Here is a 12,601-nt window from a genome sequence, read left to right as displayed (position 1 = left end):
GGATTACTGGTAGAAGACCTAATATTAAACTGGAAAATAAGTAAACTGGCTTCTCAATGCAGATGTTCTATATTTAACCACTCAGTTAACCTTTAGTAACACACACTACTTTTCTGGACCTCAGTTTTGCTCATGGTAAAAAGAAGGAATTGGAATTGGAACTAAAATTGGGACTGAGTTTTAAAAATACATTATTTGAGTGTAATTTGTACTTTATCTCTAAAGTACCAGGTTTATCCAAACCTCAGTATGCTACAGTAGTTATCCTCTAGGTGTATGGACTTGTAACTGGTATGGCATCTTAAAGAAATCATTTCAAGGGAATGGATTTATGGTGCCAATTTCCAGGTTTCCTTCAACACCTTAGTAATAAAAAATAAACTGTGTATCAACTTATCAATACAGGTAAATATGTATATTCTTTCCTCTTTCAAAAATCCCAGTCCCCTCACCCTCCCCCAATTCCTGGTTAGCAATATAGAGCCTTTCTCTGAAGAGATATATTTTTTTTAAGTTTTGACTGTTTACCAGATTTAAAAAGTAAGTCAAGATATACAAATCAATAAGAAAAAAAAAAACTCAGCAGGAAATTAGATAAAGGGTATAAAAGGCAAGCCACAGAAGGGCAAAAATATAATAAAAGATATTCTGCTTAATTTGCATCAAGAAAATGCAAAGTAAAACAAGATGTCCATTGTCCCGTTATCAACTGGCAAAAAAAAAAAAAAGTAATATAATGAAAACATCCAGTGTTGATAAGGATGTAAAGCATATATTTAGATACACTTAGAGGAAGTATAAACTGGTAAAACATTTCTGGAGGGCAATTTGTCAGAAGTTATTGATATTTAAAATTGCTACACTCCCTGGAAATTCCCCATCTAGAAATCAAGATTATAGAAAAACTCACAGAAAAAAGAAAAAGACAAGTCATTGTACCTAGAATAATGAAAAACAATTTAAATTAATTTAAATGTCTATCAATAGAAGACCTGTTAGACATTTCTCTTAGACATGGAATACTCAGCAGCCGTTAAATACAATGATATGAAAAACTGCCCATTACTGACTGAATTAAAACAAAGCACAGGCCGAGCATGGTATCTCACGCCTGTAATCCCAGCACTTTGGGAGGCCCAGGTGGATGGATCACCTGAGGTCAGGAGTTCGAGACCAGTCTGACTAACATGGTGAAACCCTGTCTTGACTAAAAATAAAAAAATTAGCCAGGTGTGGTGGCGGATGCCTGTAATCCTAGCTACTCGGGAGGCTGAGGCAGGAGAATTGCTTGAACCCGGGAGGTGGAGGCTGCAGTAAGCCAAGATTGTGCCACTGCACTCCAGCCTGGGTGACAGAGCAAGACCCCATCAAAAAAAAAAAAAAACAAACAAACAAAAAAACAAAGTGCAGAACATTATTTCTGTATAAAAATGAACACCCACAGTACAACTTTTAAGTGTCTGTATTTAGATGTTTGTATGAGCATAAGCAAAGAATCAAACTGGAAGGATACTTATCAAACTTAACAATGTGGAAACTTTATAACTATCTGTGTACCTGTTTGATTTTTCTTACCTAATGATCATAAACAATCTTGAAATTAAAAATTAAACAAATTAAAACAAAACTTAAAAAAAAAAAACCAAACACATTTATGAACCACAGACTGTCACAGAGATGGCCAGCTGCCCACCACAGTTTCTTACTTTCCATTTCTCAGTATATAAAGGCTACAGAGTCAGGAACTACACGGGCCCTGTGAATTCCAGCTGAATGTTCTTGCCAGCTGAATGACAGTTTAAGTGATATGCGTCAATCAAGGTAGCTGAAAAATAGCTATGCATTCTTTCTCTCTACCTCTCTCTCTATACCAACTGAAGGCCAAAGGCAGAGAAATTTAATGTCCTAGTTTCAATGCTTCTCAAACTTTAATGCACACACAAATCACCTGGAAATTTCATTAAATTGCAGATTCTGGTTTGGTGGGTCTGTGTGGACCTTGAGACATGCATTCTAACAAGCTCCTGGGTAACACCAATGCTGCTAGTCTACAGATAGTCCTTTATATAGGAAAGTCCTAAGGGCTAACAAAACCAGAAGAATGAGAACCCCCAGTCCTTAAATAACCATGTGGAAGAAAGCTACCTATAACAGAAATATCTACATTAGATTATTAAATGAGCTAGTCCATGTTTGGATCATGTCATTGCAATTTTGAAGTTTATTACAAGTAGCTAGTTTTACCCTAATATGAAAATGTTTGCTATTTTGAGCAAAACTTTAAATTTTTCTTTCCTCTTAAAGTTTTACCTTCATCAGATTTTACATCTGCCTGATTAGAATCTTCTACACTGGCCTCAGAAGATGGTTGTTCAAAACTTTTTCTAAGTTGCTGTAAAAAAACTTCCATGGACAAAGTAAAATGCAGTTCTTTATTGTTTAGCCAGTGTACCACAAAAGGTCCGGTCTTCTCTTCATTTTCATTTAGACTCAGAGATGTAATAGATGGAAGAAGTGGAATGTCTGTAAGAGAAAAAAAAGATAAAATTAAAATTTTTACCTTCTAGCATATGAAACATCCATGTTTCATATTTTTATTACTATTACATTTCTATTTTGTTTGCCTGAAAGTCTTTCTCTTTCACTTTTTAATTTTATTTTGAGATTTTGTTTTTTTGAGACAGAGTTTCGCTCTGTTGCCAGGCTGGAGTGCACTGGTGTGATCTTGGCTTACTGCAAACTCCCTGGTTCAAGCCATTCTCCTGCCTCAGCCTCCCGAGTGGCTGTGATTACACGCACACGCCACCACGCCCAGCTAATTTTTGTATTTTCAGTAGAGACAGGGTTTCACCACGCTGGCCAAGATGGTCTCGATCTCCCAACCTCGTGATCTACCTGCCTCAGCCTCCCAAAGTGCCTGGCCTATTTTAAGATTTTTTAAATACTATTTTTTATAGTAGTTTTAAGTTCACAGCAAAATTCAAAGGTACAGCCATATTCCCCATCCTACATATGCATAGCCTCCCACATTATCAACATCCACTACCAAAAGTGGTACATTTATTACAATTGATGAATCTACACTGACACATCACTATCACCCAACGTCTATAGTTTACCTTAGGGTTCATTCTTGGTGTTGTACATTCTACGGGTCTGAACAAATTTATAATATTTCATTTATCTTTAAATCTCTGGAACACATTTTATTTAACCTCTAAATAAGATTTCCAGCTGGGGCTAGTCATGGAGTGGGGAGGGTATGTCAGTCAGCAAGAGATCTGCTGCTGAGGAGAGAAGCATCAACAGCAGCATGGTAGCTCAACAGAAGAACCCTGAAGTCTACGTGGGATTTTCCAATCTCCCAAATCAAATATCCAGAAAATTAGTGAAGAGAGGGTTGGAATTCATACTTATGGCAGTGGGGAAATCTGGATTCGGAAACTTTACATTAATCAACTCATTATTCCTCACTCTGCATTCTCCAGAGTATCCAGATCCTTCTCATAGAATTAAAAAGACCGTGCAGGTGGAACTATGCAAAGTTTTAATCAAAGAAGGTGGTGTTCAGTTGCTGCTCACAAGAGTTGATATCCCATGATTTAGACTTGCAATGGGTAATAGTAATTGTTGGTTACTGACTACACTGATAGTAAATTGAGGACCACCTAAATGGAGAATCATGATAAAACAGATGTCAGATGCCTGATAACAGGGTGCAGTGTTGTTTATACTTCATTTCTCCTTCAGGACATGGACTTAAACCATTTGATACTAAGTTTATGAAGCTTTTACTTGAAAAAGTGAATATCATTCCCACTTATTGCCAAAGCAGACATGCTGATACCAGAGAAATGCCAATAGTTTAAAAACAGATAATGAAAGAAATCTAAGAACATAAAATTAAATATATGAATTTCCAAAAACACATGATGAAGAAAATAAACTTGTTAAAAAGATAAAGGACTGGCTGGGTGCAGCAGCTCATGTCTGTAATCCCAGCACTCTGGGAGGCCAGAGCAGGCAAATCACTTGAGGCCAGGGGTTCCAGACCAGCCTGGTCAACATGACGAAACCCCATCTCTACTAAAAATACAAAAATGAGCCAGGCATGGTGGCATGTGCCTGTAATCCCAATTACTTGGGAGGCTGAGTCACAAGAATCACTTGAAGCCAGGAGGCAGAAGTTGCAGTGAGCTATCGGTCACTGCACTCCAGATTACCAGACTAAGTAAAATTCTGTGAGTAATTCGGTAAGTTTAAAGTTGAACTAAAATTCTATCCTGGACAACCAGCTATCACCAGGCTTGCCTGGGTGACAGAGCGAGACTCTGTCTCAAAAAAAAAAAAAAAAAAAAAAAAGGATAAAGGACTGTTTACCACTTGCTGTGGTAGCCAATAATACTACCATTGAAGTTAATGGCAAGAGAGTCAGAGGAAGGCAGTATCCTAGGGGTGTTGCTGATTTGAATATGGTGAGCACTGTAATTTTACAATTCTAAGGAGTATCTTGATAGGAACACACATACAAGACTTGAAAGATGTTCCTGATAATGCCCATTACGAAAACCACAGAAGCAGAAAAATGGCAGCTGACTTACAATGGAGTTGAAAACAACAAGAATAAAGGGCAGCTTACTAAGAGCCCTCTGGCACAAATGGAAGAGGAAAGAAGACAGCATGTAGCTAAAATGAAGAAGATGGGGACAGAGATGAAGCAGGTGTTCAAGATGAAGGTCAAAAAAAAAAAAAGTTCAAAAACTGAAGGACTCTGAAACTGAGCTCCAACGGTGCCAAGAGCAAAAAGGAATTTAAGCACAGCACAAAGACTTAGAGGAAAAACGTCACCAGTTTGAGAATGAGAAAGCAAACTGAGAAGCTCAACTCAACAACATATTTTAGAACAGAACTCTTCAAGACCCCTGGAAAAGAACAAAAGAAAATGAAGATCTTTCAAAATCTCTATTGACCACCAGTTATGCATTAGTTGCCAACGCCAGCTTGGACATCAGTGTTAGATGAATCTGTCTAATCAATCTTCACCAGTTTTGTCTATAATGATGGATTTTAACAGCAGGACAAAAATTTTTTTTGTTATTGTTATTTATGGAGATTATGATGCTCGAATTGTCCACGGTGTTGGGCACTTAGAAAGTAACAGCTCTAAGTACATTTCCTACATTTTCTTTTTTGTCTTTTATTGAATAGATATCCCCAATTTAATGCAAGAGAATATTTTATTGTTATACAGTCATGTCCTGGTGGTATGACTGTTGAGAGGATATTCCAAAATAAAAGGATGCTGCAAGGTTTTCAATGAGGATAAACTGCTATGACGCAAACTTTTTTGATAATTATAATATAAAGGTTCCATTCAATGCAGCACATACAATAATGTTTTTATTTTATTTTATTTTACCTTATTTTATTTTTGAGACAGAGTTTCACTCTTGCTGCCCAGGGTGGAGGGCAATGGCGCAATCTCAGCTCACTGCAACCTCCGTCTCCCAGGTTCAAGCGATTCTCCTGCCTCAGCCTCCCAAGTAGCTGGGATTACAGGCAGGCACCACCACGCCTGGCTAATTTTGTATTTTTAGCAGAGACGGGGTTTCACCATGTTGGCCAGGCTGGTTTCAAATTCCTGACTTCACCACCGCCTCAGCCTCCCAAAGTGCTGGGATTAGAGATGTGAGCCATCGCGCCCACTCAATAACATAATTTAGTCTAACACAGTTGACTCTTCCATTGTTTAAAAACACACATGAAAAAAAGAAAAAAACCTATATGCTTACAGTGCATACAGAGCTTTTTTATAGCAACCTTTGTTTGTTTTGGATTTTTTAAATATATATTGGCCAGGCGCGATGGCTCACGCCTGTATTCCCAATGCTTTGGAAGGCCAAGGTGGGTGGATCACGAGGTCAGGAGACTGAGACGATCACGAGGTCAGGAGATTGAGACCATCCTTGCTAACACGGTGAAACCCCGCCTTTATTAAAAATACAAAAAAGTAGCCAGGAGTGGTGGCGGGCGCCTGTAGTCCCAGCAACTTGGGAGGCTGAGGCAGGAGAATGGCATGAACCCAGGAGGTGGAGTTTGCTGTGAGCTGAGATCACACCATTGCACTTCAGCCTGGGCAACAGAGTGAGACTTCGTCTCAAAAATAATAACAATAATAATAATTATATATATATATACACACAAAATCCTCATTTAGTGCCCTCCTTAGCTAGAATCTCATTAGTAATTCATTTTTGTAACAACATTTAATTTAGATGTTTTCCATATAGTGGCCCTGCTAAAATAGAATATAGCATCTTTCTTATGGTAGTAACCAACAAGGAAACTTTCCTTTAACTTCCTTTTTATACTTTCCGTAAGTAGCAGGTGGGGAAATGCATTTATAGATCATTTCAAGGCAAAACTGTAAAGCTAACGAATCAATCTTTTTCTATTTATGCAGTCTAATTCACTAGAAGAGAAAAAAAGTCTTTTTACCCTTGAAGAGAAAAAAGTCACCATTCCGTATTTAGCTATATTCATATATTGTATTTCTCTATTTTTGTTTCTACTGTCAAAAATTCACATAACAACGTTGTGATGTAAAAGAAAAGACTTCCAACATAATGTTTGCCACTATTATTAACGGTAACAGATTTAAACGGTAAATTTAATGTATCTATTGCAAAGGAGATTAAATTATATATCCTAGGTGATATAGTATAATTTATTTAACCATAAATGTTTAACAGTGAAAAATATTCACATGATAAAATGTCTATAATTTGTAGCTCTGTTAATAGAAGTATCTTAATTTATAACAAATTTTGGTAACAAGCAAATTTTAAACTGATCCACAATAAAAAAAAAATGTTGGTTGGGTGCAGTGGCTCACGCCTGTAATCCCACCACCTTGGGAGGCCAAGGCAGGCAGATCACGAGGAGGTCAGGAGTTCGAGACCAGCCTGGCCAACATGGTGAAACACCATCTCTACTAAAAATACAAAAATTAGCCAGGCATGGTGGCGCATGCCTGTAATCCCAGCTACTCAGGAGGCTGAGGCAGAAGAATCACTTGAACCCGAGAGGCAGAGGTTGCAGTGAGCCTTGATTACACCACTGCACTCCAGCTTGGCGACAGAGCAAGACTCTGTCTCAAAAAAAAAAAAAAAAAAAAGTCATCACCATAATGTCAAAGGAACTAGTAACATATGTATCTTAATATCAACAACAACTAGTTTTTACTTAATAGACTTACCTATCAACCTCTTTAATGAGCTAATTCTAAGATGGACTGCTTATTTGTTAGCATTAAGACTGAAGTTGAGGTTCCCTTCTCACGCTCCAGGAAAGCATTCAAGACAGTCACACAGCTAAAAAAGCATTTGTTCCTTGGTCTTTCTTACTTTTTTTTTTTTTGAGATGGAGTCTCGCTCTGCCACCCAGGGAGCTGGAGTGCAGTAGTGTAATCTCAGCTCACTACAACTTCTGCCTTCCAGGTTCAAGCAATTCTCCTGCCCCAGCCTCTCAAGTAGCTGGGACTACAGGTGCCTGCCACCACACCCGGCTAATTTTTTTTTTGTATTTTTGGTAGAGACGGGGTTTTACCATGTTAGCCAGGCTGGTCTTGAACTCCTGGCCTCAGGTGATCTGCCTGCCTCAGCCTCCCAAAGTGTTGGGATTACAGGTATGAGTGACCACGCCCAGCTCCTTGGTGTTACTTTTGATATGAATGTTAAATTGAGCACACTGAAGTACAAATCCAGTGAGTTGCCTGCAAATAATCCCTAATTAGTAGAAGTAAGCAAAAATTTAAGTATCACATTAAATCAAACCTGGATCATGTTGGTGTCTGCTAAACTGTAAAGGCTAGAATGAACTCAAGGAGTGTGAACAATTTTCTCCAAAACAAATCTATGTTTTAAAAGAAAGGTAAAGAAAGGCCAGGCACAGTGGCTCCTGCCTGTAATCCCAGCACTTTGGGAGGCAGAGGCAGGCGGATCACAAGGTCAGGAGTTTGAGACCAGCTTGGTCAACATGGTGAAACCTGGTCTCTACCAAAAATATAAAAAATTAGCTGGGCATGGTGGTGGGCGCCTGTAATCCCAGCTACTCAGGAGGCTGAGGCAGGAGAATCGCTTGACCCAGGAGGCGGAGGTTGCTATGAGCTGAGATCACACCACTGCACTGCAGCCTGGGCAACAGAGCAAGAGTCTGTCTCAAAAAAAAAAAGAATATTCCATAACAAACAAAAATTCATCAATAGTTGTCAGTGGCTGTCTTCTAGGGAGAGGGACAAAGCTGGAGGAGAGGTGAAACGAGGCTTTCACTTTTCACTTTTTGTGCAAATAACACCTTATGCAAATATTGTCTTTAATGTTTTCCTCAAGTAATATTCCAGGCTCTACTTTAAATGCTTCAATTGTGACAACTAGTTTTTATACTCATAAAAATTATTTACTCGAGGCGGACAGAATGCTTGAGGCCTAGAGTTCAGTATCAGCCTGGCCAACATGGCGAAAACCCATCTCTATTAAAAATGCCAAAATTAGCTGGGCACGGTGGCACATTCCTGTAACCCAGCTTCTTGGGAGGCTGAGGCATGAGAATCGCTTGACCCTGAGAGATGGAGGTTGCAGTGAGCCAAGATCGCACCACTGCATTCCAGCCTGGGCAATGGAGCAAGACTCTGTCCAAAAAAGGCCGAGTGCAGTGGCTCACACCTGTAATCTCAGCACTTTGGGAGGCTGAGGCAGGTGGATCACAAGGTCAGGAGATTGAGACCATCCTGGCTAACACAGTGAAACCCCGTCTCTACTAAAAAATACAAAAAAATTAGCCCGGCGTGGTGGCAGGCACTTGTAATCCCAGCTAATGACAAGGCTGAGGCAGGAGAATGGCGTGAACCCGGGAGGCTGAGCTTGCAGTGAGCGGAGATTGGCCCACTGCACTCCAGCCTGGGCGACAGAGCAAGATTCTGTCTCAAAAAAAAAAAAAAAAAAAAAAAGGAGGGTTCCAAGATGGCCAAATAGGAACAGCTCCAGTCTACAGCTCCCAGCATGAGCAACACAGAAGATGGGTGATTTCTGCATTTCCAACTGACGTACCGGGTTCATCTCACGGGGGCTTGTCAGACAGTGGGGGCAGGACAATGGGTGCAGCCCACCGAGCGTGAGCCAAAGCAGGGTGAGGCATCGCCTCACCCAGGAAGTGCAAGGGGTCAGGGAATTCCCTTTCCTAGCCAAGGGAAGCCGTGACAGACAGCATGTGGAAAATCGGGTCACTCCCACCTTACTAACACGCTTTTCCAACAGTCTTAGCAAATGGCACACCAGGAGATTATATCCCGCACCTGGCTCAGAGGGTCCCACGCCCAAGCAGCTTCGCTCATTGCTAGCACAGCAGTCTGAGATTGAACTGCAAGGCGGCAGCAAGGCTGGGGGAGGGGCATCGCCATTGCTGAGGCTTGAGTAGGTAAACAAAGCAGCTGGGAAGCACGAACTGGGTGGAGCCCACCTCAGCTCATGGAGGCCTGCCTGCCTCTATAGACTCCACCTCTGGGGGCAGGGCATAGCTGAACAAAAGGCAGCAGAAACCTCTGCAGACTTAAATGTCCCTGTCTGACAGCTTTGAAGAGAGTAATGGTTCTCCAAGCACAGAGTTTGAGATCTCAGAACGGACAGACAGCCTCCTCAAGTGGGTCACTGACGCCCGAGTAGCCTAACTAGGAGACACCACCCAGTAGGGCCAGACTGATACCTCACAGGGCCGGGTACCCCTCTGAGACGAAGCTTTCAAAGGAACGATCAGGCAGTAACATTTGCTGTTCAGCAGTACTCGCTGTTCTGCAGCCTCCGCTGCTGATACCCAGTCAAACAGGGTCTGGAGTGGACCTGCAGCAAACTCCAGCAGACCTGCAGCTGAGGGTCCTGACTGTTAGAAGGAAAACTAACAAACAGAAAAGACATCCACACCAAAACCCCATCAGTACGTCACCATCATCAAAGACCAAAGGTAGATAAAACCACAAAGATGGGGAAAAAACAGAGCAGAAAAGCTGAAAATTCTAAAAATCAGAGCGCCTCTCCCCCTCCAAAGGAATGCAGCTCCTCGCCAGAGGCGCTCTGATTTTTAGAATTTTCAGCTTTTCTGCTCTGTTTCTTCCCCATCTTTGTGGTTTTATCTACCTTGAAAAAAACACAACGGAACAAAGCTGGACAGAGAATGACTTTGACGAGCTGAGAGAAGGCTTCAGACTATCACAAACCCATTACAAAGAAGTTAAAAACCTTGAAAAAAGATTACACGAATGGCTAACTAGAATAACCAATGAAGAGAAGTCCTTAAATAACCTGATGGAGCTCAAAACCATGGCAAGAGAACTACTTGATGAATGCACAAGCTTCAGTAGTCGATTTGATCAACTGGAAGAAAGGGTATCAGTGATTGAAGATCAAATGAATGAACTGAAGTGAGAAGAGAAGTTTAGAAAACAAGAGTAAAAAGAAACGAACAAAGCCTCCAAGAAATATGGGACTATGTGAAAAGACCAAATCTACGTCTGACTGCTGTACCTGAAAATAACGGGGAGAATGGAATCAAGTTGGAAAACACTCTGCAGGATACTATCCAGGAGAACTTCCCCAATCTAGCAAGGCAGGCCAACATTCAGATTCAGGAAATACAGAGAACGCCACAAAGATACTCCTCGAGAAGAGCAACCCCAAGACACATAATCATCAGATTCACCAAAGTTGAAACGAAGGAAAAAATGTTAAGGGCAGCCAGAGAGAAAGGTCAGGTTACCCACAAAGGGAAGCCCATCAGACTAACAGCTGATCTCTCGGCAGAAACTCTACAAGCCAGAAGAGAGTAGGGGCCAATACTCAACATTCTTAAAGAAAAGAATTTTCAACCCAGAATTTCATATCCAGCCCAACGAAGCTTCATAAGTGAAGGAGAAATAAAATCCTTTACAGACAAGCAAATGCTGAGAGATTTTGTTGTCACCACCAGGCCTGCCCTAAAAGAGCTCCTGAAGGAAGCACTAAACATGAAAAAGAACAACCAGTACCAGCCACTACAAAAACATGCCAAATTGTAAAGACCATCAATGCTAGGAAGAAACTGCATCAACTAACAAGCAAAATAACCAGCCAACATCATAATGACAGGATCAAAGTCACACATAACAATATTAACCTTAAATGTAAATGGGCTAAATGCTCCAGTTAAAAGACACAGACTGGCAAATTGCATAAAGAGTTAAGACCCGTGAGTGTGCTATGTTCAGGAAACCCATCTCATGTGCAGAGACACACATAGGCACAAAATAAAGGGATGGAGGAGATCTACCAAGCAAATAGAAAACAAAAAAAGGCAGGGGTTGCAATCCTAGTCTCTGATAAAACAGACTTTAAACCAACAAAGATCAAAAGAGACAAAGAAGGCCATTACATAATGGTAAAGGGATCAATTCAACAAGAAGAGCTAACTATTCTAAATATATATGCACCCTATACTGGAGCACCCAGATTCATAAAGCAAGTCCTTAGAGACCTACAAAGAGACTTAGACTCCCACACAATAATAATGGGAGACTTTAACACCCCACTGTCAACATTAGACAGATCAACGAGAAAGAAAGTTAACAAGGATACCCAGGAATTGAACTCAGCTCTGCACCAAGCGGACCTAATAGACATCTACAGAACTTGCCACCCCAAATCAACAGAATATACATTCTTCTCAGCACCACATCACACTTGTTCCAAAAATGACCACACAGTTGGAAGTAAAGCCCTCCTCTGCAAGTGTAAAAGCACATAAATTATAACAAACTGTCTCTCAGACCACAGTGCAATCAAACTAGAATTCAGGATTAAGAAACTCACTCAAAACCACTCAACTACATGGAAACTGAACAACCAGCTCCTGAATGACTACTGGGTACAAAACGAAATGAAGGCACAAAGAAGGATGTTCTTTGAAACCAATGAGAACAAAGACACAACATACCAGAATCTCTGGGACACAATTAAAGCAGTATGTAGAGGGAAATTTATAGCAGTAAATGCCCACAAGAGAAAGCAGGAAAGATCTAAAACTGACATCCTACCATCTCAATTAAAAGAACTAGTGAAGCAAGAGCAAACACATTCAAAAGCTAGCAGAAGGAAATAACTAAGATCAGAGCAGAACTGAAGGAGACAGAGACACAAAAAACCCTTCAAAAATCAATGAATCCAGGAGCTGGTGTTTTAAAAATATCAACAAAATTGATAAACCACTAGCAAGACTAATAAAGAAGAAAAGAGAGAAGAATCAAAGAGACGCAATAAAAAATGATAAAGGGGATATCACCACTGATCCCACAGAAATGCAAACTACCATCAGAGAATACTACAAATACCTCTACACAAATAAACTAGAAAATCTAGAAGAAATGGATAAATTCCTGGACATATACACCCTCCCAAGACTGAACCAGGAAGAAGTTGAATCTCTGAATAGACCAGTAATGGGCTCTGAAATTGAGGCAATAATTAATAGCCTACGGATCAAAAAAAGTCTAGGACCAGACAGATTCAGAGCCAAATTC

At 40.4% G+C, this 12,601-nt stretch overlaps 1 protein-coding gene and 1 pseudogene across 7 annotated transcripts in view; one reads left to right on the top strand and one right to left on the bottom strand.

Moving 5' to 3' along the window:
• DMXL1 (Dmx like 1) overlaps positions 1-12,601 on the bottom strand; it is a 191,335-nt gene that overhangs the window by 123,575 nt on the left and 55,159 nt on the right. For all 7 annotated transcript variants that reach the window (XM_063604600.1, XM_034960380.3, XM_063604601.1 and 4 more), the window contains one exon: positions 2,311-2,523. In XM_063604600.1, coding sequence (XP_063460670.1) covers positions 2,311-2,523 — 213 coding nt within the window. The remainder of the gene's footprint in view (positions 1-2,310; positions 2,524-12,601) is intronic.
• Positions 3,263-6,099, top strand: LOC103782990 (septin-7-like; annotated as a pseudogene).

Source organism: Pan paniscus, chromosome 4 (genome assembly GCF_029289425.2).
Source record: "Pan paniscus chromosome 4, NHGRI_mPanPan1-v2.0_pri, whole genome shotgun sequence".
NCBI lineage: Eukaryota > Metazoa > Chordata > Mammalia > Primates > Hominidae > Pan > Pan paniscus.
This window is presented reverse-complemented; position numbering and strand designations above follow the sequence as displayed.